General features: G+C 35.1%; 2 protein-coding genes and 1 pseudogene across 5 annotated transcripts in view; all 3 read left to right on the forward strand.

Moving 5' to 3' along the window:
- Window positions 1-6889, forward strand: part of LOC128527190 (protein N-terminal asparagine amidohydrolase-like) — a 50502-nt gene extending 43613 nt beyond the window's left edge. Inside the window, exons 9-10 of one of the 2 annotated variants that reach the window (XM_053499545.1) lie at window positions 4995-5693; window positions 5837-6889. In XM_053499545.1, coding sequence (XP_053355520.1) covers window positions 4995-5693; window positions 5837-6099 — 962 coding nt within the window. In that variant the 3' untranslated portion in view covers window positions 6100-6889. The remainder of the gene's footprint in view (window positions 1-4994; window positions 5694-5836) is intronic. The other variant, XM_053499548.1, reaches the window with a different exon arrangement.
- Window positions 6890-13135: 6246 nt separating this feature from the next.
- On the forward strand, window positions 13136-13858 carry LOC128526716 (uncharacterized; annotated as a pseudogene).
- A 3354-nt stretch (window positions 13859-17212) lies between these two features.
- bmerb1 (bMERB domain containing 1) overlaps window positions 17213-26781 on the forward strand; it is a 30859-nt gene continuing 21290 nt past the window's right edge. Inside the window, exons 1-4 of one of the 3 annotated variants that reach the window (XM_053499565.1) lie at window positions 17230-17757; window positions 19247-19317; window positions 19422-19451; window positions 19542-21037. In XM_053499565.1, the coding sequence (XP_053355540.1) occupies window positions 17460-17757; window positions 19247-19317; window positions 19422-19451; window positions 19542-19727 (585 nt within the window). In that variant the 5' untranslated portion in view covers window positions 17230-17459 and the 3' untranslated portion in view covers window positions 19728-21037. Of the gene's footprint in view, window positions 17758-19246; window positions 19318-19421; window positions 19452-19541; window positions 21038-22147; window positions 22394-26781 lie in introns of those variants that run through there. The other 2 variants (XM_053499566.1, XM_053499562.1) reach the window with 2 other exon arrangements.

The raw sequence follows: 26781 nt of genomic DNA on the forward strand, positions 1-26781 counted from the left end.
GAAAAATCATCCACAATTCACACTGATATGTCAATTATTTTGTTTTGATAATATAATTTTGCCATTTTTTCTACCGTTGGGAGAAACAATTTACAAAATATTTTACCAGCATTAATATTTCTTGCTTCTTTTGGAAACATTAGCAAAATAGATTGATTTTATTTTGCTGCTCATTAATGTCCTTACAATCATAATATCTTCATAATATATATTTTACAAATTGAAAAAAATAACTGTATTTCTACAAAAGTTATGATCTAAAAATAGAACAAATTTGTCATCAGTCATTAAAACCTTCAAACTAATTATTTTCAAACATTCCCAATGTCATATCAATTTATTTTGTACTGTTTGATTACAATTCATTTTAAATATGTGTAAGCAGAATGTGTTGTAAACAATACAGCGTAGAGTTGTAATGTCATCAAAGTTGTCATGAAAGTCTCAGTGTCTCATTGAAATAAATCTACAAGTGACATTTACTAGGCAGATTTGGGAACAGCATGAACTGAGAGTTTCCCAGCTGGGCAATGGGCATCTAAATTATGCTGAAATTATAAATAGCAAGTTGAGGTTAGAGGCAATAAAGAATGCCTTCTGATGGATTGGAAAGATATGTTATAGAAGTATGGATATTTTTTGCATATGTGAATTTGTAATTATTAACTAATGAATTGCTGTAACTATGACATCACAAAACTAATGCGGGACACAATAACACCATGAACTATAAATGTGAACCTTAGGCATGAACTCAGAAACAAACAAACAAACAAACAAACAAACAAACAAACATGAGCACATTCATGAGCATGTGACCAGTAATAGTCTCTGGGAAGTGTACTGTAATCCAGCACAATCCCAGCACTCCCATGGTATTGTCACCATGCTGTTTTCTGCTCATGTGCATCTCCAAATCATGTTTTGGTGATCTTCAGAGAATTTATTATATTATTCTACACTTGCAATATAATAACCAGTTTCACATTATGTTGCGATTACAACTTTCCTAATGTATTTTTAAGTGATTTTAAGTGTTAGTGGTTAGCAACATGATGTTTTTAAATCCAAACCAGGCCTGTCTCTGAAGTTTATATAAACTTATTTCACAAAATGAATGTGTAATAAACCTAAAGACAGCTCACCAGATTAATCTTTAGGTTTGAATAACATTTGTCCATTTGCTACAGCTTTTATTTAGTGTGAGATAAAGGTTTAATTTATTATAATATTTTAAAGTAAACATTTTATAGTTGTATATTAAATATAGTTGTTTACAAAACTTTAATGTACAATTTACAGAAACTTTTGTTCAAGGTACTGTAGGTAATTAGATGATCTCAATTTAGCAACCAGTTACTTCAGTTCAGCATCCAATCAAGTTTATTAATGCTGAATAAAACTAATTAGGTTTTAAATTAAACCAATATATAATCTGCAGTGATATTCCCATACACAATTTAGTTCGGACTGTCCATTTGTGTTAGTTTAATCTATTTGTGATTGAGGATGATTCAGTGTGACGGAGTAAGCATTGGGTTATAACAAGTCATGTGTCTCTTTTTCCTTCTTACAATAAAAAGTGTATTAAAGGCTTATTATCCTGTTTCTTTGCTAATACCAGAGCAGTCACTGATTTCATAATTGGCTAGGCAAAAAAGTTAAACTCTAGTTAATGTTAAATATTACCTATATTTTCTATATTATATTTCTTGATAGTTAAGTAAAAGTAATGGTGCAGTTTAAAGTAAGAATGGTTAGTGTGTTTTCATCTCTCTCTACATTTAGCTTTTTATAGTTTTGTGAGTTTTTGAATATTATTGTTTATTGTGCAGCTAGATTGAAATAATTAATAACACTACACAAAAGATAATTGTTACTGACATTTTGGTGAACACAGCGAGATTTTTTCTTTTTGTTTAGCTCTTAAATAAACATGCACAATTGTCATAAATGATTAAAATAAACATGACATTAAAACCAAGCACATTTTTTGTGTTTTGTAGTGTATTTTATTTAGGTTATATAATATGTAGTGTTACATATAGAAATTACTTTTATAATAAAAGTTTTAATTCTTTTTATCAGATAGCTCACGTGAATGACTCTAGTAAAGAGCAGCTGAAGACTGGCCCATGCAGGTGGACAGACAGGTTAGGGGTAACTCAGTGGTTAAGGTGTTAAACAATGGATCAGAAGGTCACAGGTTCAAACCCAAGCACCTTCACGTGACAACTGTTGGGCCCTTGAGCAAGACCCTCAACTGCTTATATGTATGATGAGATTAAAATGTAAGTCGCTATAAATAAGGGTGTCTGCCAAATGCAGTAAATGTAACAAAATTAACATATGTAATGCAATAAACTAGCATTGACGGTGAAAGCGTTTTAGAAATAGCTAAAAGTTTAAAGCTAAAAATAAGCTTTTAATGTAATCAGTGATATTATTATTTCACCAACGTAAATGTCTGCCTGTCTGTCTGTACTTATTAATACAAAAAAATAAAGGTTGAGTATTTTATGCCTTGTTTACGCTAAGCTGTACTTCTCTTGTCATCAGCCAAATCCTCCCAGTTTAAGGCAGATTATAACCTCTGCCACATGACTGTTCATAACATCATTTTTACTCAACATTTGGGATTATTAAATTTGAGAGCTAATAAAGTCAGTTTGTGTATTTCACGTGCTCTCACCTCGGACTGCTGTGGATTTGATTGTTTTAACAACCCGTGTTTTATCTCATAGTGGCGCTTCACATTACTGCCTTAACTAGCACCACGGTTTTGGAACATGTGAGACAAACTGGTTTTAAACAGGAAGAATAAATATATCATGATCTGTACATACATCAGTTTTTAAAAAGTTACATTTCTTTTTCGGAGTAAGCCATGCTGTGTTACACGTTTGTTTGTTTTTGGTTCGAATTTAAGGAAGAAAAGAAAGATTTAACAAAGATTGGGAAAAGGGAAAAAGTTATTTTTAATATAGACTTGAAAAAACAAGCATAACGTACTAATATTAGCTAGTGTGCCTGCCCTTCAAAAAAAATAGCTGCAAAAAAGTTTGGACACACATTCGGTGTCAACAAATTCAGTGTTTCTCCAGTGATTTATTTTCTACAATTTAGAACAATACTGGGGATTTCAAGACTATTAAATAACACTTGAGACATAAGATAATTAAATAACAACAATGACAATCAGTTGTTATTTTAAAATATAAAGAAGGAACAGTTCAACAGTTAAAAACAGTATTGTGTCAAGTGCATTTGCGAAACCCATCGAGCACCATGATGAAACCGGCTCTCATGAAGACCTTCCCAGGAAAGCGAGACCAAAAGTTATTTCTGCTGCAGAGGAGAAGTTCATTCAAAGTCACCAGCCTCAGAAATCACCAATTAACAAACAGCACCTCAGATTAGAGCCGTTATGAAGGATTTACAGATCATAAGTAGCAGATACATCTCAATATCAACTGCTCAGAGGAGATTAATGCATATTATGGATGCTGTCAGCATTGCTTTATAATGTAGAATCAGGAAATAACACAGAATTAGAAGGTGTGTACAAACTTTTTGTCTGATACTGTGTGTCTGTGTGTGTGTGTGTGTGTGTGTGTGTGTGTGTGTGTGTGTGTGTGTGTGTGTAAAGATATCAAGAAGACCACCTTGAACTTTTGGTTTCCAACTCTCTCGGCAAATACAGCTTCATAATCAAGCCCAACATTATAATAGTATTTTATATATATATATATATATATATATATATATATATATATATTAATGTTAACTTTGTGTTCATAACATACTCTAGTAATATTAGGCTTGTTTTGGGTGAGTTTTTGAAGCTGTGGTTGCTTTCTTTTTGTCTGCATTGCTTTTTTGTTGGCAACCATGAGATCAAGGTGGTTTTCCTGATATCAAAACGTTCACACCCTCAGTGGCGATTTTACATGCAACGCAGTTACAGACAAATCCAACCTGAAATAACCTACTTTACAACTGATCAGAAAAATAATGTAAGTAATTTCTTCTTGTATTAAATATCTTATAAATAAGTATTTAAATACTTATTTTTAATTAGAAATAAAATTGTTGCAGTTTTTATTTTTTGTTGATTTTTGTCGTTCTGTTATAAAACAAGTGCTTAATCCAGACGAAAACACCAAAGCTTAAACAAGTTTTTATTTACTTTATTACTTTAATTTATTTTATGTGAATAAAATAATAATAACATGAGAATTTCTTTTAGAATTTAGGAAAATCAGCCCGAATTGCTCAGAGTTTCTCAAATGTGCAAGATTATTAGACAAGTTTATAGTTTTGTGTTTACTATTAATCAATAATCTCTTAATAAATTGTTCAAGCACGAGGCGAATGCTTTTACAGGAAGGTTTTTATATTTCCTGTAGGCACAAACAACTATATTTTTTCATTAATTTGAATCTATTTCATTTGTGTTTAAAACAATACTAGCAGTCTTAGCAAAAAGATTTTCTGGTGCCTTTTCAGGACAGGTGTATTTAAGATCATGTGAAATTTTAACTGCACACAGGTCATCTTAATTCAACTAATTATGTGCTTCCCAAATGAGTTTCACTCCCCTCATCCTCCCACACTAACACCTAAATATTATGGGCTATTGGGTGTGTTAAGTCCCAGTTGCAATGTGTGTAAAATATCATCAAATTTGTTGATATCAACTAATAGCATACATATGCATGATATCAACCCCCCCCCCCTTTCCTTTTATGAACAGAACTTGATCCTGCACAGTTTTCAAATAATCACATTTTTGACAGAAATTCAAAGTGAGACTTTCATGGCAGCTGGATAAACTTCAACAGATTTAACAAAGTCATGGCAGGTACAGATGCAGTCTACACTAATCTAACTCCAGGTTAGATATCTTTTAAATTACTGTGTATAATAATATTTGCACATCAAGAACAGGAGTATAATTCAAACTCTCTGTTGTTTTTTTTGTCTTAATGAAGGAGACCCACCTCCTCTTTCAGAACGAAGGATTGTACTGCTGGGAAAAGCTGGAGCAGGAAAGCACAGAGTGGTCAGAGTCATCCTGGGAGACACAAAGCCTAATGAGGAGTGTGAAGAGTGCTTTGTATATGAAGGTGAAAAGACAGGAAGGAGAATCCGCTTAGTGGACACACCAGGATGGGACAGTACAAGTATAGACAAAACTACAAAGAAAGTTAAGGATGAAATCACCCGAAGTGTGACACTTTGTGCTCCAGGTCCTCATGCTCTAATTCTGGTGTTGCCCATAAACACTGATGATGTACCATCTGTAAATGAGCTTAAATCAGCAAGTCGGCATATGGAGCTTCTCTCTGAGAGAGTCTGGAATTACACTATGGTGCTTTTCTTATGTGATGGAGATGTGGAGGAATCCAGAGTCAAAGATCACATTCAGAATGCAGAAAAACTCCTGGAAAAGTGCAGAGGCAGACACTATGTCATGCAACAGAAGAATTTGGAAACTGGAGTCAATGAATTCCTTGAAAAAATAGACAGCATGGACTTGTCACTGGATTACCCTGACACAAGAGAAAGCAAAACCACACACTTGGAAAATCCACAGAAAAACATAGATATAAGTCAGGGTGAGGACAAGTCAGAGGGGACAGATGGGCTTAGACAGAGACGTGGAAGCAACCAAGCGATACATCCTAGTAGTAAGTGCAACTTCCTTAAATATGGTACATAATTAATAACTTAAGCATCAGTTCAGAAAGAAAAAAAAAGTTAATATTTATAAGAAATACATAAAATATTGTAAAATATTAAGTGGCATGTTTTTCTTACTAAATCTTTCCAGTGACCAAACAGACAGAAGATTCAGACAGTCACAAAGATGGAACCGAGGCCCCAAAGAGCAAGAATCTGGACCAGCTGCCTCCATTGTATTACATAAAACCAGTTGTAATGATCCTGATGGCCTTCATGGGTGCTGTTCTAGGCTCAGTAGCCGGAGGCACATTTGGAACATTCTGGGCAGTTGTGGGGAGTGTCATTGGATTTGTTGTATTAATGCTCCTCAGTTTGTGGTTTTTTTACATTAGTGACATAACGATATTATGAAAACCTTTTTTTTTTTTCTTTTCTTTTCTTTCTTTTCTTTTTTTTGTAGGATTTTTAACAACAGGATGGTGGGGAGGTTATAGCTACAGTACTTTTATAATAAATAAATACATACATAAATACAGTGGTGGCCAAATGTATTAAAACTCAAATGAAATGTATTGTTTTAATTTATTCATTCATTTGCTATACCGCTTATGCTGTACAGGGTCACGGGAGGCCTAAAGCCTATCCCACTTCAGTCACGTGGCGGGGTACACACTGCACAGGTGCCAATCTATTTCAGGGCACACACATTCACACCCACTCTCACATACTCATTCACACACTACAGGCAGTTTGGAAACGGCAACTATCCTAATCTGGGTCTTTTTTGTTACTCATAAATATTTTGTACATATTTCCATATAATTAATTATGTTAAATTTATATCAATTTATGTAATTAAACATCTTTTTTCTTTTTCAAGGCTGCTTGTTTTACTTGTTTAGGTTTGATATTGGAGCTGAGTAAAACAAAAGCAAAAAAGCAAAAAATATTTTATTATATTTGGATAGATGTCATTAACTGCACTGTCCTATAGCTTCCATATATATATACTCCTACAGACTATTACAGGTAAAAGTAAACATCATACAGTTATTCTGTACAATATATTACAATGGTTAGGAATGGTATATACTGTATATACTAAATGTATGTTGCATGAATGTTCATGTTGTCATTTAAATTACAGCTGGCAGTACTGTCAGAGTTGTGCTGTTACTGAAAATTAATCAACACCTTCTGGGAAATTAGATCATACAGGTGTATTAGTCAGTTGCTGAAATTGATAAATGAGCGATAGGCAAGCAATATGAATGCACTCAGAAAAAACTGTTATATATCATTAAATTGTGTTTTTAAAAATGTTTTTAAAATTTAGCTATAAAGAAAAAAAGAGATGAAGATGTGTAAATATGGTTATTTTATGCCTAGGTAGATTGTACTAGAAAAAAAATAAACTTTTACAGGAAAATAAGTGTAGGCCACAAATGAAAGCAGCACATTATGTAAAAGATCACTTTTCAGACAAAAAAAAAGAAAGAAAAAAAGGCAGATGTGACGAAGTCTTCACAAGCTCTGTGTCTGGTTCTGCAGGATCTTCAGTAAAACCAAGCAGCAAAAAAAAAAAAAAAAAAAAATGCCCAACTTGTAACTAAGACTTTATTTTAAGCTAATAGGCTCTGTATAAAAAACACTTTCTTTCAGTCTGATCGGCATTTACTAGTCTTACTCAAAGCCGTACCCCCAAATTTGTATTAATCACTGTTGATCTGTCAAACAAATTTTTTTTTTCAAGATTATCTGTTCACTCTATGAGGAAATCTGTGGCTTTTAAATGGGGCAATATTCTTATTAAAGAAATGAATATTACTAATAAATAATATGCAATAACCTTAAATATTTTTATTTATATGGTGCATACTGTAGTACAGTCAAGGTGCTACAATTAGGTGTTTGTGGAGAATGATTTGTTTAATTTTTTTGTTTGTTTGTTTGATTGATTGATTTTGGAACAGAGTGTAGTGTATTAGTTGCTGTTTTCCTACATTTCACTTTTTACTAAATTAAAGATAGATTAGGTTAAATGTTTGTTTGTTTGTTTGTTTGTTTGTTTGTTTGTTTGTTTTTTTGTATTATTTTTGCTTATGCTGTTGGAGCAGTTGCTTCTTGAGATTCTTAAAACTGGAACTTTGATGTATGTTCTAGATTCCTTACACTTCACAACATTTAAACAAAGCGTCTGTGAATGTAAAGAAAAATACCAGGAATTTTAGATTCATTTTACTCTCATATGACCATGACAAACACACATTCTTGCCTGGTTTTATTCTTTTGTGCATAGCAAATAGATATCGACCAATTGATGAATAAATAAAGATATACACTAGGTGGCAGAAAAACTGCTTCCATGTAAACATCCACATCTTAAATGATAACTTTTTACAAATTTTAACAAAATTTAGTTTTCTTTAAAAAAAAAAATCCATTATATTTTAAGATTTACATCCACATCCACTTGCTTCCTGCTGCTTAACTTAAAGGTATGAATAAATAAATAACTAAATAAATAACTAAATAAATAATAATTTAATAAAATAATACTTCATTGTTTTTGAGAAGTTTACTAATCCAGGTCTGCACAGGTCATCATTGTGTGAATTAAGATAAAATTCAGAACATCGTAACAAAAACAAAAACTTTAGTAATATTGTATGATAAAACGTTTTATGCAATAAATAATCTCTAGCACATTGAGGAGTTCAAGGTGGTCTTCTTGATATCTCAGTAAAACGTTCACACCCTCAGTAGCAATTTACATGCAACGCAATGACAGACAAATCCAACAAGAAATAACCTACTTTACAACAGATCATAAAATAATGTAAGTCATTTCTTCTCGTATTAAATATTTGACAAATACATACTTCTTGTTTTTTTTATTTTAATTTTGGTATTTAATAAGGAATAAAATTGTTGTGGTTTTTAGTTTCAGTTTACATGTATGATGCAATTACACTGTGTCGTTTAGTTCTGTTACAAAGCAAGTGCGTATTTCAAATGAAAACATCAAAGCTTGAACAAGTTTTTATTTAAAACTCAATAACATGAGAATTTCTTTTAGACTTTTGTAAAATCAGCCTGAATTGCTCAGAGATTCTCACATGTTCAAGATTATATGATAAGTTTATAGTTTTGTGTTTATTATTAATCTATTAATCTCTTATAAAATATTTAAGAAAACATGAAGTCACATGCTGTTACAGGATTTGTTTATATTTTTATATTTACTGTACTGTAGTCACAAACAACTCAATAACATTTCTTTGTGTATTAATGTGAACACCAGAGTCTATTTCATTTGTGTTTAAAACAATACTAGTAGCCTAAGGGGAAAAAAAGCAATTTCTGATTATTTATGTATTATATTGTATCTTAGTTTAGTAATAACTAAATACGATTAGGATCTTATGTCATACTCGGGGCACTGGTGGCTCAGTGGTACTGTAGATGTTTCAGCTGCCATAAGGAAGTCCCGAGTTCGATTCCCAGCCAGCACCCAAACCCCAGCCACTGAATGCAGTGCCGGTCCCAAGGGTTGCATCAGGAAGGGCATCCAGCGTAAAACCTGTGCCAAGCTTGTATGTGCGGACAATCAAGAATCATATCCCTACCCTGGACTAGGAAAGCCCTATGATATGGAGAAAGGGCCAATAACTTTTAAATAAGAGTCCCAGATCTAGAAGGAGACATTCGTGGAAAACAGTGACATGGAAAAAATGTATTCATTAGGAATAAAGACCATAATCATATTGTGCCAAGATTTTTTTTGTTGGAAAAATGTCACTAATCAAAAACAACAAAACATTTTTTTAGCTACAAAAGTCAGTACATTGAATAATCTCCTATGCATCATGTTGACAGTATGAGTATCTGAAAGGCTTAGAAGAAGGTACATAGGATCTAACTCAGTGGGAACATCAAGAATAACACCCAGATCATCCACAATAAACTCTGTAGTTTAACACCTGACCAAAAACAGCGGAGAAGGGTGGCATTCTCAGAATTATATTTGCAACAGTTTGGGGGATACATGGAGACCCATAAGAACAGGTGTTATGTCTATATGATGTAAAATATTAAACTGAGCAGATTTTATTTGATTACAGACAGATCTCCATTGTGTAGTTACAGACTTCCTGCCAAACAGGCCTAGGTCTTACTTAGTAGCATGGGAGATAAGAGAGGAGTTAGGAGAAAATATAATATGAAAAAAGAAATTACAAATCATAGTGCAAAAGTTACTGTAAGTAACAATAAATTAGGCCTGGTTCAACCCGTTCCTGTCAAAAATTTACATGGTTAGTTAAAAAAGCATCTCCTTACCGCCACTGACCTCTAGGAGATGCCATTCTCTAAGCAAAATTATGGTTGTGCCATATTATTTCCATTGTTAAATAATTAATTTAATTGTGTTCTGTATAATATTTTAGATTGACAAGGTGTTTTTTCATAGCACCTTAGTTATCATGAGGATGTTTTTTTTATGTATTTTCTCAACAACAAATTCTGTTACCTTTCCAGGACACGTGTATTAAAGATCATGTGACACTTTAACTGCAACACATGTTATCGTCATTTAACTAACTATGTGCTCCCTAAATGAGGTCCCCGTCCCCCAAAGTCACACATAAGTTTATGGGCTACTGTGTGTTAAGTCCCAGTTAAATCTGGCTTTACACTACATTACAGTATGTGTAAAATATCATTAGGGTGAATGTCAACTAATTTTTTTTATTTTGTTTTATTTATGTTGATTTATTGAGATTTAATCTTGCACAATTCTCAATCACATTTTTAACAGAAATTTAAAGTAAGACTGGATAAACTTCAACAGCTTTAGTACAGTCATGGCGAGTTCCATCTCAGAAACATCTTCAGGTTAGATATCTTTTAAATTACTATGTATAATAATATTAATAATATTTGCCCATCAAGAACAGGAGTATAACTCAAAAGCTCTGTTGTGTTTTGTCCTAATGAAGGAGGCGTCCATGAGGAAGAGGGGACAGATGTGCTTATACAGAGACGGGGAAGCCGCCAAGTGTTGAATCCTGATAGTAAGCATAACTCACTATATCCATAACTTAAGCCTCATAAAATAAAGAACAATTATGTCAATATATTCAAGAAATACATAAAAGTGAAATATTAAATGTCGTGGTTTGTTTACAAAATTATTCCAGTGATGAAACAAACAGAAGATTCAATGGGTCACAAAGATGGAACTGAGGCCTCGAAGTGCAAGAATCCGGACCAGCTGCCTCAGTCGAGTTACATAAAACCAGTAGCAGTGATCGTGATGGCTTTCATGGGTGCTCTTATAGGCTCAGTAGTCGGAGGCCCATACGGAACAGTCTGGGCAGGTGTGGGGATTGTCACTGGATTTGTTGTAGCAATGCTCCTCAGTTTGTGGCTTGTCAAAATAATAACATAACCAAAAAATCAAAACCAGGGAAGAGAATTTCAATTCTCTTTTTATTATTCTTTTTTTTTTTTTACTTTTAAATCTTGAATCTTCAATCTTGGGAGAAGGTAGTAACGAGGAAGATTTACCATGTTAACATCAGATCCACAAGTAAGAGAGGAAGAGAATAGAATTTGAAATCACAAAAACAAACAGTGGTAATAATGGTTAACACTGAGGCCTCACACCTCCAGGGTTAAGGGTTGGATTCCTGCTTCAGGGCTTGTGTGCATGGAGTTTGTATGTTCTTCCTAAGTTTGGTGGGTTTTCTTCAGGTACTCAGGGTTTTTTTTTTCACAATCCAAAGATAAGGCTAATTTTCATTCCCAAAACACCTGTACTGTATGTGAGTGTGATGAATTGACACACTTCTGTACACATATTTTTGCTCCTTTTGAAAAAGAAATTGCTGTTCATATATGTCCTTCATACTGTACTGTTCATTTATAATATATATATAAAACAATTTGAAAAAAATAACAGTATGTGTACCGAAGTGATGATCTCAAAATATTACAAATCTGTCATCAAAACCTTCAAATATATATATATTTTAAACATTTCCAATGCCATATCAGTTCATTTTGTTCTTTTCAATCGCAATTCATTTTGAAAATGTGTAAGAAAAATGCATTCTAAATGGTACAACAAAGAGTTGTAAGGTCATATAGTAGTGAAATTATCAGTGCTACAACATTTAAACAAGAAAAGTGTCCTTCGATGTAAAGTGAAAATCAAAGGAATTTTAGATTTATTTGACTGTCATCCTGTGACCATGACAAGCACACATACTTGCAAGATTGTGTTTTTTTTTTGGTTTATAGAGAATAGAAATGGAGCATAAGGAGAATAAATAAAATTAAAAGAGTAGCAGAAGAACTGTAAACATCGACATCTTACACAATCACTTTACAAACTGTAACAAAACTTTGGTATAAGTGTTTTATTGTATGTTTATGTAAGATTTACATGCACATCCACTTGTTCTTGTTGCTCATTTTGAAAAGTCAGAAATCCTTATTTAACTTAAAGAAAAAAAAGTCAGACATCAAAGTTAGTCTTGTGTTTCACTTTATCACAAAGTCTTCATGTTTTGAGAAGTTTTTTAAGCCAGTACAGAGGTGTTATTTTGTGACTTAAGATAAACTGCACACTACACTACAGTATATCCATGAAAAAACATTATCTTTTTATAAAATACAGACCTTGAGGAGTTTTAAACAGTCGTTTTGATATGTACACACCCTTAGTCATGTGATACAAGACACATCTAACCGGGCAAGAACAAAATTGATGGTAAATCCTAAAAATGATGTAAGTAATTTCTTTTTGAGAAATATTTACATTTTAAAAAATGGTGACGCAGAAAGACATAAAACATTTCTGGTTTCTTAAATTAGATACCTAGTTTCATGTATGGTGCAAAAGTATTTCCTATTTCCCGCATGTTTTTGTTAATAATGTAAAATGAGGGGAAAAAATACATGAAACATGAATGTATATGAGTTATAATAGTGTTGTCATGCTTTCTGCAGGAAGCGTCAAGATGATGTTTAAGGCATTCTTTATGGTAATTTCAAGATCATGTGATACTTTAATTGCACACAGGCCAACTCCACTCAACCAATTACCTGACTTCAAATGGCAACTAATAGCCTCCCTGTTTAAAAACATCACATTTGTACTTTGCGTATGTTGTGTGTGGCGGCATTATGATTAGCACTTGCAACTCCAGGGTCAAGGGTACATTTTCCACTTTAGGTCTGTGTGCATAGAATTTGTATATTTTCCCTATACTTAGTGGGTTTTCCTTGAGTATTCCAGTTTCCTCCAACATTTTAAAGATATGCAGATTAGGCTAATTGGCATTTCCACGTTGCCCATAGAGTGTGAGTGAGTCTGTGAGTGTGTGCATGCTTGTGCCTGTATCCTGTATGTGCCTATAAACACTGATGATGTTCCATCTGTAACCTGCTTTCTGAGAGAGCTTGGAATCACACTATGGTGCTTTTCTTATGTGATGGAGATGTGGAGGAATCCACAGTCAAAGATCACATTTAGAATGCAGAAAAGTTCCTGGAAAAGTGCAGTGACAGATACTATATTATGATGCATAGGAAACCTGAAACCTAGTTCCATAGACTCTTTAAAGAGGTAGACAACATTATAGAGGAAAATCAGGATGAGTACTTCCTGCTTTACTATAATGTAAATACAGAGCTACAGGGACAGAGACGATATGCTGAAACAAGGACATTAGAAAAGACTCAGTGGTATAAAACACAGGCTGAGGATATAACCATGCTGAAGCAGAGACGTGAAGATATCGATGGACGTCGTCCATCTTGTACAGTAAGTATAATCATGTCAATGCAAAACGATTCCATTATATCAGTTTACATCTGTTTAAATTTTTGTAGTTATTGATGCCACCAAGAGAACATATCAGGAACTGCAGGCACTTGCAAAGTATTATCTCAAAATTATAAGTCTGCTAGTGCTGACTATAATTGGTGCTCTTATTGGATCTGTTGATGGATCTTATTTTGGTGTAATGGGATCTTGTGTTGGGAACATCCTTGCAATTGTAGTAACAGTTCTGCTTTGGTCTTGATTAACGCTGCAAGCCTGACACGCAATTCTTTAACACTTGTGGGAGAGTTAAAAAAATATGAACACACTGACTAACCCTGAGTGACAAATATAAGAGATTGTTATGGAGAGTGACCAGTACTCTCCAGATATTCCTGCAGTTCCCTTATTGTTTCTGTAAGCCTGTCGTTAACCTAAGTTTTTTTTTTTATCTTTTTGTCTATTTGTCTCTTTTGTAAGAATAGAAACAACTTTCAAATTTCTCCATGAATGACATGTTTGATCACATTCTGATAATATGCTAGTGCTATTATAAAGCTATAAAGTGCTATTATACACATTTGTGCAACAAGATTATCATTTTCAAAACTGGTTCTTTTTCCCAGAAAGTCTTTTATTCAGTTGGTTTCTAAAAATCTGACAGGATATATCATTGTTTCATTTTTAAAGCTATCATAGTTAGCAGGGGTGCCCTCAGGGTTTTCCCCAAAGTTCCAGTTTTCCTAATTTGGTCTAGACGGCGATATCCCCCTCTGTTTTGCAAATCCTCCCACAAAATCTATATAAAACCCGAAAGCCTGGTCTACTGTGTGCTCCAAAAAACTGAGAAACAGGTTTGGAATTCATGAAAGTTTTCTTAGGACCTGAAACAAACCGGATTTAGGAATCTGTTCATTTTACTGTGGCTGCTCACAAAAGGCAGAGAAAATTTGACTCCTTTGATCATGTTTTTGAGTACTTACACCCAACTTCACAGGAAGCACAATTAAATGTTTCTCTTTCAAACAAAAAAAGTTCTAGAACAAATGGCTCCCAATATATCTGGCCAACAAATCAAATTCAAATTTTATTTGTCACATACACAGTCATACGCAGTACGATATGCAGTGAAATGAGCAGCATAGTCACTTTTCCCCTTGGGTCAGAGTAAGACATGAGGTTACAATGTGTGAGTGAATTCTGTGTGTGAGACCGGAGAGACAGCCATTGCTAAGAGAACCAGGCTAAACCACATGCCTCCACTCACAAACACACTTACACACTCACAGACCCGGGGGAGGTGAATGGCCATATTTCAGGAAAGGAAGTAGTTTTCACTGAAAAGCAATGCATCCATTGTATGCCACTACTCTGCAATTTGTCTCCAACTATGTTTAACATTGCAGAACATTTTAATTCCAACCCCTTTGATTCTAGCTATAATTGAACTTATTTTGGAAAATGAAATAGTTCATTACATTACATTGTACATACTACATTATATGATTCACAAAAGAAATTATAATAAAATTGGTCTCAAGAGATGACTCTTCTGCATTATTATTTCCTGAAATTGTATTAACATAAAACATCTGTATGGTCCAGCAGCCTTACTGTACTTATTATAATCTCCCGAATGCTTTCATTTTATTTATTTATTACCAAAACACATGAATAAATTTGAGGTCTTTTCATGACAGAACAGTGGTTAAGGTTCTATCCTGCTGATGAGAAGATCATGAGTTAAAATCTCTGGAATAAAGCCAGTACCCAGTAAATGTTGATGTTAATAATTTACTATATCTACAAATTATTGCTAAAAATGTTTTTTTGCAGTTTATATATAAATTTGTTTTTCTGTAACATTCATGCTGTGTTTTGTAGGGGACTTAATGACCCAGTCCGAATGCACATGTCTTTTCTAGTGTAATAGATTCCATGTAAACCTTACCAGCAAATGTGGCTGCCATGACTCACGACAAAACACAATCAGCATGCATTTGCTACAGGTTTTTAATTAAAACTTAATCAACACTTTTATCAATACTAAATTGCATCTAGCCATGGCCACAAACGCTGCAAAGAATTTTGACATATACAGTGCCTTGCAAAAGTATTCACACCCCTTGAACTTTTCCACATTTTGTCACGTTACAACTACAAACATAAATGTATTATATTGGGATTTTACGTGGGATTTTATTCTTCTTTGCAAAATAGCTCAAACTCAGTCAGATTAAATAGAGAGCATCTGTGAACAGCAATTTGCTTCTCACTGGACAGCACAGATTCTCATTGGATTTAAGTCTGGACTTTAATTGCACCATTCTAACACATGAATATGCTTTGATCTAAACCATTCTATTGTACATCTTGCTGTATATTTACTGTATGGTCATCATTGTGCTGAAAGTCAACCTCCACCCTGTCTCAAGTCTCTAACAGGTATTTTTCTTAGATTTCCATGTATTTGTCTCAATCCATCTTTCCATGAACCAGCTATCTCTTCTGAAGAAAAGCATCTCCACAATATGATGCTGCCACCACCATGTTTCATGGTGGGGATGGTGTATTCAAGTTGGTGTGGATTATTCAGGCCAAAAATTTTTGTTCTTTTCAATTCTTCCACATGGTTGCTGTGTCCCCCTCATGGTCTCCCTCACAGGACTTTCTTTCAACAATGTCTTCCTTCTTGCCAATCATCCATAAAAGGCAGATTTGTGGACTAATGGTTGTTCAGTAAACAGATTCTTCCACCTGAGCTGTGGATTACTGCAGCTCCTCCAGAGTTACTGTGGGCCTCTTCTCTGATTAATGCTCTCCTTGCCCAGCCTGTTAGTTTAGGTGGAGGGCCATGTCTTGGTAAGTTTGCAATTGTTCCATACTCTTTTCATTGTTAGATGATGGATTGAACAGTGCTCTGTGAGATTTTTAAAGCTTGGGATATTTTTTTTCTAACCTAGCCCTGCTTTAAACTTTTAGCATTTATTATTTGTCCTCCACTTCACAAGTATGTGCCACTTTGTCTTGGTCTATCTTCATAAAACACAGATAAAATACATTTTAAAAAAGAAATTACATTTGCAAATTGTCAGTGTAAATGTGTCCGTAAAGTGACCGTGAATATTGTCATTATTGTCATCTTTTACATAGACAGTCATCTGTTGCATTTAAATAATATTGAAATTATAAATATTAAAGTTGAGGCTAGAGGCAATTATGTAATGTTTAGCATTATGGAGTAAGCAATGGGTTATAAAAAGTCACGTGTCTTTTTTTCCTCCTCACAATAAAAAGCATATTAAAGGCTTATTAGCCTGTTTCTTTCCTAATACCATAGAAGTCACTGATTTCATAATTATCTAGATAGGACGTTAATCTTTAATTGCTGTTAAATTTTAGATATAAACTTTATATTATAAATCTGGTTAGTTAATTATATGTCTGTGTAGTGTGTGTGCAGCAAACTTATTTTGACCAGTTTATTTTCCCTTTTTGAAATTTTGGAGCTTTTGTTTTTACCTCACACTTGAGTACGTTTACCCCTCACATTGAGTAATATTTTGACACATGATCCAGTGTTTCACTTCAGTGCAATCATTTCTCGGAACTGTTTCCACACGTCAACATCTCATTCATTCATCATGAACTTCCCCGTCTGAGTGCTGCGCATGCGCAGTGTCGTAAGAACAGGTAGTGAAACCGGCTGTGAAGTACAGTACCCTTCTTAAGGAGTGCGGCTCTGCTTTGAAGAACATCTCTGTCTCACTGGGCTGTTTAACGGTTCACATCATTGGCTTAAACGATCGTTGACTTGATTCAGAAAGCATGATCATATCATTAGGAATGTAAAGTTGTTGTTGTTGTTTTTTTTCCCATGTAAGGGGTAAACACGACCATTTCATCCGTGAGACTTGTGCTTTCTGCCTGGGTGAGAATGCGGAACCCCATCCGGAGGTACCCGTGGCTGACTAACGTGACCCTGTACTCGGGGCTGTACGCCGGCGGGGACTTGATGCAGCAGTATTTATCGAATAAAAAGGATCGAAAGATCGACTGGAGGCGCACAAGAAACGTCGCGATCGTCGCTTTCTGCTTTAACGGCAACTTCAACTTTTTTTGGATGCGCTTCTTGGAGCGCAAACTTCCCGGAAGTTCCGTGAGCACAGTGTTGCGGAAACTTCTAATGGACCAGACCATCTCCTTACCTCTGGCCATTAGCGCCTTCTATACAGGTTGGATCAGGTTCACTACTTATTGTTACTTCTGTTACAAACTACTGCAATTACTATCACCTTTATTTCCACCACTTGATTTCTACTAATTAATCTCATTGTATTACTATTAGAACTGTTAGTGCTACCACTACTACAGCACTACTTCTCCCACCACTACTAATACACTTCTACTAACACTTCCACTTCTTTAACTAAGTTTAATATTGCCACACTGTAAAACCAAATAAGTTGGCAAAACTCAAACAATTTTTTTAAGTAATGATGTTTCCAGTTTTAAGTAAACAAAACTATTAGGTTGTTGTACTCATTCATATTAATCGTTTTTTACTTGCATTATTAAGTAGCCTAACTCATTTGTTGTTGCACATCAAATAAATTGTTGTTGGTCTTTCAGCAATGGGTCGCTACAGCAGACAATCTTGTCTGCACACAAGCTTGGCACAGATTTTACACCAGATGCCCTTCCTGACACAATCCTTCCATTTTATCTGGGCTTGGGACAGGCACTTCCAGTTGTTGGGAATCGAACCTGGACCTTTCGCATAGCAGGCGAAACACCTACCACTGAGCCACCAGTGTCCTATTGCCCTGATGATGTCAGACACAAAATCGCTAGTCTGAAAGATTTTAAGTTGGTGGAACTTTAAGGTGACAGTTAGTGTTACTTAAGTACTTACAGATACTTAAAATATCAAATTTGTTCAGCTAACTTGAAAAGTGTCATTGCTACAAACTCATAAATACCAAAAAGTTCTAAATACTCATCAAGGTCTATTAATTGGAACTAATTGTAATTATTTAAGTTAACAGTACTTCATATGTTTAGTTACTTTGAGCATTAGGGTTTACAGTGCAGTACTGCCACTAGTAATACTAACTCCTCCTGGTTCTACCGAATGCCACCATGATAGCACTACTACATTGTGTCTGCTACTAATAATATTACTACTGCACGAACAGTGGCTTAGTATTTAGCACTGTCGTTTTGTTCCCCCGAGGTCTTTTTTTATTTTTTTTCTATTTTATGACTTACATTTTATATAATTTTTTATTATTGGAGCGGTTACAGGTTAAGGGCCAGACAATGGAAATTGTTTGGAACTCAAACCCAGAACCTTCTGATCAGAAATCCAGCACTTTAACCACTGAGCTACTGCTACCACTACTTCTACTTTTAGTACTAGTACTACTTAATGTGTACTATAAAGTAGAATACTACTAGTTCATCACAGGGCATTATACATGCACAGTCACACTTGTGGCAAATAGAAGCCAGTCCACATCCGCACATGATTTTGGGAGATAAGAGGAAACCAGATAACCTAAGAGAGAACACAGAGAACATGAGAAACTTCACTTTGGGAAACTCCGCTGAGTTTGCACTCCGTATTCTGCATTGTGTTTCATATGACAAAATGATGTAGAGTATTAATAAAAGTTTTTTTTTCTGTTCTTGAGATTAAACAGCTATTACTGATCATTTCAGGTTTGAGCCTTTTGGATGGTAAAGATGACATATTGGAGGACTGGAGAAACAAGTTTCTAAACACATACACAGTAAGTCTGGTACAAGTATTTAAATGAGTGTAAGATTTAAACTCTAAACATGGACATTTTGAAATTCATGATGCTTAAAACTTTATTTTTATAATTTCTTGCAGACAGGACTCATGTTTTGGCCATTTGCACAGGTAGAGTTTAATCTTAATCATTATTAATTAAAAAAAAGAAGAAGATATATATTTGCACACACAGAAAATAATAAATGCTCTTATTTCCAGTGCCTGAACTTTGCCCTGGTGCCCTTGTATCTGCGAACTACCTTCACTGGCTGCTGTGCTTTTGTCTGGGCTACGTTTCTCTGCTTCTCTCGTCAGCGAGGAGATGGGACCCTGAAGGCAGCTCTAAACTGGATACACCAACTGAAGAGTGAGGTGAAGGTTCAGAAATCCAGTGAGAGCAAATGATTCTGTGAACAACCATAGCAAGAAATGCTTTTCACCCTCATTCCGTATATGGTCACAGATACAAAGAAGTGTAAAACGTCAACATTGTGATCATTACAAATTCCACACATTTAACCTTCCCAGATGTCAAACATGTCCCATGATTTGTTTATTAACATATTAAAGCTAATAAGGTGAGTGAGAAACTGTTAAGGATCTTTGTTTCAGTTAGCTAATAATGGTCTGGCTACACTCTAAGGGCAGATGTCATTTGCTGCACTATCCAATGTCACCCAGAAGCGAGGCAGTTCCCTGGTTCCTCTTGAGGTTTCTTTCTTATGTCATTTTAGGGATTTTTTTTTTCTTGCCACTCTTTTCCTCGGCTTGCTCATTACGGAACTGAATCCACATACAGAGTTTTGTAAAGCTGCTTTGTAACAATGTCTGTTGTTAAAAGCACTGAGTAAATAATACTGGATTTATTTAAGTTTATTCTGACAGAATTGATCATTATTGATATTATAGCTTCTAAACTTCCACTAATACTTGTGTGGCAGCTCTGGAAGTTAAATCTATTGCACAAAGGTCATGCCTTTTTCTCATCTATGATTAAATTTCAATGTTTTATCAGTTTTCTAGTTAATAAATTACATGAGTAATTTCACTGAAAATCTTTTTCTCCTGCCCTTAGCAAAAAAATAAAAAAATAAATAAAATTAAATGCCTAACATAAATAGATTTTTTAAATAGAAAGTTAGCAGAGCTAACTTTTTTTGAGTAGCCATCATGGTGAATGTTTAATTTTTCTGTATGTGACTAATAAAAGACTTTTTAATGGCACATACATATTTATTATTGTTAGTGTTTACATGCTACATAGTCATTGTATTGTAGGTACATTGAATAAACTTGATTAAAAATTAGCTGTGTCTTTTAAAGAGTTAACTATTCTCTAAAATGGTACAATAGTCATTTGCTTGTATGATTTTCTAAAGGAAACACCAGTTTTTAAGATCAAAATGTTTTTACAATGTGAGTGTCTTTTCAAAATGTATTATATTACCAAGGTATTGTTTAACTTCTCAGATAAGAGAATTACGGTACTACTGATTGTCTGTAAATTCTATTTTGTATTAACTGCAAATTCTAATAAGGATAATGTCTCTATAGTATTATTATTATTATTATTACACATATATTATAATTTTAAGGCAAAAAATTTACCACTGTATTCTGGATCAAATACTGTTTGGATACATTTGATGACTATGGAAAATGTGTACTGAGGATTTGTACTGCGTCTACCTCCTAATAAAGAATGAACTGAATAACTGTATTTTTGTCTAAAGTCAAACTGATAAACTTCTGATAAAATCAAGATTTGTAAAGGAGTTGTTTTTAGTTCTAGATACTGTTCATAAGCTTATGAATGTTTTATAACTTTAAAGACAGAAAAGTAATTTGGTTTAGTGCTTAGCACTGTGACCTCGCACCTCAATGGTCCAGATTCGATTCCCACCTTGGGGTCTGGTTGTGTGGAATTGGCATGTGCTTGGTGTTTCCCCCGGGCACTCTGGTTTCCTCCCACTGTCCAAATACTGTACATGCAGATTAGGAGGCTAATTGGCGTTCCCAAAAATGCCTGTAGTGTGCGATTGAGCGTGTGAGTACAGATGTGTGTATGTGTGTACAGTATGCCCACCAATGGATGGGCATCCCTTTCAGGAGTAGTGTAGACAATGAGTGGGTGAGAAAAGCTATTCTGCAATTACCTTTACAGACAAAACACACATACACTAGATACATTTTATTACATATGGTAGCAGTATATTAATACTGAGTAAAAACAACAACAACATCAATATTATTACTACCACAACTACTAAAAATAATACATTTATTTATAAGTGCCTTTCAAGTACCCAAGAACACCTTACATTTGACATAAAATGTAAGAATCCTAAAACAGCATTTAATAAAGAATTGAGAATAAAATCATGAACATATAAAATAAATAAAAATATCAACAATAACAACAGCAGCAGCAGCAACAACAACAACAATAATAATAATAATAATAATAATAAAAAGTTATCACTTTTTTCATGTAAGGCACACAACAAAAATACGTCTTAATATTGAACTGTAACACTTTCGAACTAACATTTGTAAATCTTTATAATATTTATTGTGCATAAAATAAATATAATTTAAATATAATCATCGTGATGCTACAGCTTATGACTGACTGTTTTATTTTATTTTTTCCTCGCGTGCGTTTTTTCCCGCGCATGCGCGGAACGCTCTCGACGCCTTCTGCATCTCTCAGGCGCTCTGCATCTCTCACGCGGGCGCCTTACTGCGCAAGCGCGCTGCATCCCTCTCGCGCGCGCTTCGCTCAGCAGCGCCTTGCTCAGTCTCTCTGCGTGAGGAGGAGGGGGAGGAGGAGGATGCGCAGCACAGCGACTCACGGCGGAACACACTCGGTTTAAACGGAACAGCGGAGGGTCGAACACACGCACACAAAAATAAACAGTACTCACCCCATCGTAAACGGTCGCGTTTCAAGAGTTACACGGCGTGCAAACAAAACAGATCAGCGGTTGCTATGGAGCTGAAGAAGTCCATCGCGGACAACGAGAGGAGCTACGGCGCCGTGCGCGAGACCCAGTGGAGCAGGGACGAAGGTATGGACTGTAAACACACCCACAGATATAAATATATAAAAATACAGTGTATTTATTCCGTAATGCCACAAAAAAGCGACCTGGTGTCTATAATAGTTTGTGGAAATTAAATAAATAGTCTTCTTTCAGCATCAACAACACCCGCTTTTGTTAGGCGGCGTATGTCTGTTTGTCACAGGACAGTGTTAGCATGCTGTTAACAAAACATTCAGTTCAGAGCCTGAACAAACGGCTAACATTCAAAAAAACATCACTCACCCATCATCTATACCGCTTTGTCCTCCTGGTCCCAGGAGACTTTGGGCATGAGGCGGGATACACCCTGCATGGGGTGCCAATCTATTGCAAGGCACAAACACACATACACACAATTTGGGAACGTCTAATTAGCCTAACTTGCAGGTCTTGGTACTGTTGGAGGAAACCGGAGTACCTGGAGGAAACCCACAAACTACGGGGCGAACATGCAAACTCCCGAGGCGGGATTAAAACCCGGGCCACCATGTCACCCCTCACATCATCTTTAAATTAATAATTTTTATAATAATAATAATAATAATTATTATTATTATTATTGTCATTTTATGAAATGTAGATACAGATAACACACAAAAAAAAATCTATACAAATTCTCTAATAAACACAATTTTAATATAACCCTAATATGTATTTGCGTAGTCACTGTGTTGTGCTCAAAAAGGTTTTTCGATTTTTTTTTTGTGCAACCAAGTGCAAACTGCAACCTAAACTTATATATAACTTGGTCATGCAAATAAAAATATCTATGGTGTATATGTGATACAGTATATGGCGGCATGGTGACTTATTGGTTAGTAATGTGGCCTTGCACCCCCAGGGTCAAGGTTTGATTTCTGTCTGTGCATGGAGTTTGCAGATTTTCCCTGTGCTTGGTGGGTTTCCTCTAGGTACTTCGGTTTTCTTCCACAGTCCAGGCATCTAGGTTGGTGTTGCCCGTAGAGTGTGAATGTTGACCTGAGGTCCTACCGTTGTCATAAAAAAATAGGAATTAATACACTGGTACTCACCATTAGCCTCCACAGTCCCTACTTAGGCTACAGAGGTTCCTAGATGGATATATATGTCTGATATACCCCTTTCATGTATATTAAACAGGTTATATTTTGGGGGAAATATAGAATAAAAAAAATTGCCAGTACCTACAAACAGCTTTTTGTAAGCAACAAAAATGGAAACTTCACTCATTACCTTCGTTCCTTGTTTGCATTCACACCCGTTGAGAAGAAACAACCTCAAATTATGAGAAATTTCAATTTTTTAATTTAAATTTACAGCATTTGGCAAACGCTTTTATCCTTTTTTGATAACTCATTACACATACAGTTTGAGCAGTTGAGGAGTAGTTGAGAGCCTTGCTCAAAGATAGAATAGAGGCATTTTGGTGTTGCTGTGGTTTGAGGCTCCTGAGTAGTCGTCCAGCACCTAAACCCCTGAGCTACCTCACTGCCCTTAAGGTTTTGCTAGGATTATATAGAGAAAAAAGGGTAGTATTTACTTTTATACTGTATCTGTGTTCTGTTAATCTGCACAAAAAGTCCTGGTTTGATTGGTTTAATATATTTCACCATAATTCCTTCTCCATCTGTGATTTAACAGGCGATAAAATTATGCTTCTTTTCAACCTTGTAGAAACAGTACTCTTCAATTTAACCTCATGTGTAATGCAATAAAGTTTGCTACAAGAGGTAGCCCTGCCACCAGACAGGTCCTGGATCCTGGATTTTCATATATATTTTCTTATGGTTTTTTTATTTATTCTTTGGCCTTATCCTTCCTGGATTGAGTGTTTTAAATCACTCCTAGGTAAAGAAAACCTTTATATGGCATCCCACTTAATGTGTGTTCATATACGACCCTGATGAACCAGGATAAATCGGTTACTGAAGACAACCGACTCGAATACAAATATACAAAGATACGATAAAGCACTCGAATAAGCAAAATTAAGACGTCATGTTTTAAAGAAGAAATATGTGCAGTATATACACAGCTGCTCTGACACATCTGTTGAACAAACACAGTAAAATAGCTGAAGTGCTTTATAAAGTAACGAAAAAAGTGCTTTATCAGTAACACGATAAGCTATATTATTATTATACACACCTGTGTATGCATTGGATGTTTTAAATATAATTTTCTGTCTCAGCTGCCCAGACAGTACGTCTGTTGCTAGGATGTGAACACAAGGGTAAAGCTTGCTTAGTTTGATTTGTTCTTGCATAGATTTGTTTTAGATTTATATGTTTATCCAAGAGTGAGAGAGTGAGAGGTGAGGCACGTGATAGTATTTTACATTCGGCTAATTTATAATATTTCTCTTTGAAATATTTTCAATTTGAAAGATTAACTGATCTAATCTAATCTAATTAAATCTAATCTAATATTGTTCTACAGCAAAAAAATATTTTTCCTTTGAACATCCCATGTTTTAAGGAAGAAATATATGCAGTATATACACACCAGTTGAACAAAATAATTTAAGCAGGTGGAAGGCCAGTTTACAGATTTGTTATTTTTATTAACATTAGAAGAAGCTGGCAAGGGGAACATTAAAAAAGGGCGTTCCACAACCTTGAATGTAACTATACATGGATAAAAAATTACGTTGTGGAATAAAAAAGTTCAGCACAAGTTATGTCGATTTAATAAATAAATAAAAGCGAGTCAAGTTAAATAAATCCTAATCAGGTTTTCGACTTAAAATTTTCGATTTAGTCAGCTAATCATCCCTGAGGAAACAAAGCCCGCCAATACATACTGTACAGCATAGCATCGAAAAACAGTTTGATAATATCACACTCCAAACTCTGCTATCAGTCTGGCTAAAACTGAGACAAAACAGTTTGTCTATGCTGGCTCGTTTTGTTTTCGAGTAGGCGAAATGTTGAAGGGAGTTAAGTCCATCAGGATGAAGCGAGAAGAAACTGGCTCTATTTTTAGCTCCAGACATGTTCAGTGTGAGTGCAGCAGCAGAACCACCACCAGCAGCAGCAGAGCTGATATATATACACTACCGTTCAAAAGTTTTAGAACACTTGCAAATTTCTTTGTTTTTGTTTAGTGCTTTATTTTCTACATTCTACAACAATACTGGGGATTTCAAAACTATAAAATAACACATATAGGATTAGGTTATTACGTAACAACAAGAAAAACCACAGTTGGCTGTTATTTTAAGACACAGAGGTCAGCCTTTCTGTAATAGTTCTTGCAAGAACAGTATTGTCAAGTGCATTTGCAAAATCCGTCAAGTACCATAATGAAACTGGCTCTCGTGAAGGCCGTACCAGGAGGGCGAGACCAAAACCTACCAAAACCTACATCCCAGACGAGAAGTTCATTTAGAGTTATCAGCCTGAAAAATGACCAATTAACAGCACCTCAGATTAGAGGCGTTATAAAGTCTTTACAGAGCAGAAGTAGCAGACATATCTCAATATCAACTGTTCAAAGGAGATTAATGCATTTTTTGGACGCCTTCAGCATTTCTTTACAATGTAGAAAGAAATAAAAATCAGAAACCATCATGGAGTTAAAAAGTGTTCTTAAACTTTTGAACGGTAGTGTATTTATTTTTTTATTTTTTATTTATTGGGTAGTGGTAGAAGTTAATCCAAGTACCTAAAAACCAGAGAAGTCTTTGGTGGGAGCAGTCGAGCAGTGCTGGTGGATCAGTGGGAACATGCACAGGGTTTGTTTGTTGGTTAGGTTCCCAGGATACATGTTGTCACAAACATGTGTATCCGTAGATATTTTAGATATGACATTTGATATTTCTGACCCAGAATAATTTCTAAACTAATAATGGAAGAAGAGAATAAATCCAGACCTAACACCGCTCGACTTTCTTTCTTTCTTTTGGGTCGTCTGAAGTCAATAGCTCAGAGTTTTGATTTAGCTCGCATTTAGCATAAAGAGCCGTGAACTCAGAGGCCATTAGTTTGAGCATTAATTTGTCCTGTTAAAGAAATTCCTTATAGTTCAGACATTTGGGCCCTAAAACAGCTATCGAATTTGGCTGCACGGTGGTGTAGTGGTTAGCACTGTCGCCTTGCTCCTCCAGGGTCTGGGTTCGATTCCTGTCTCTGTGCTTGGAGGGTTCCCTTTAGGTACTCCGGTTTCCTCCCACAGTCCAAAGACATGTAGGTTAGATTAACTGACGTTTCCAAATTGCTCGTAGTATGTGTGTGTGCCGTGTGATGGATTGGCACTCTGTCCAGGGCCCCCCCTCATGCCCTAAGTCTCCTGGGATAGGCTACAGGCCCCTCGCAACCCTGTATACAGGATAAAGCGGTATAGACGATAAGGAAGTAATCTAATTTTGACACAAACTAGGAAGTACAGTACTA

This window comes from Clarias gariepinus, chromosome 6, assembly GCF_024256425.1.
Source record: "Clarias gariepinus isolate MV-2021 ecotype Netherlands chromosome 6, CGAR_prim_01v2, whole genome shotgun sequence".
In the NCBI taxonomy this organism is placed as follows: Eukaryota; Metazoa; Chordata; class Actinopteri; order Siluriformes; family Clariidae; genus Clarias; species Clarias gariepinus.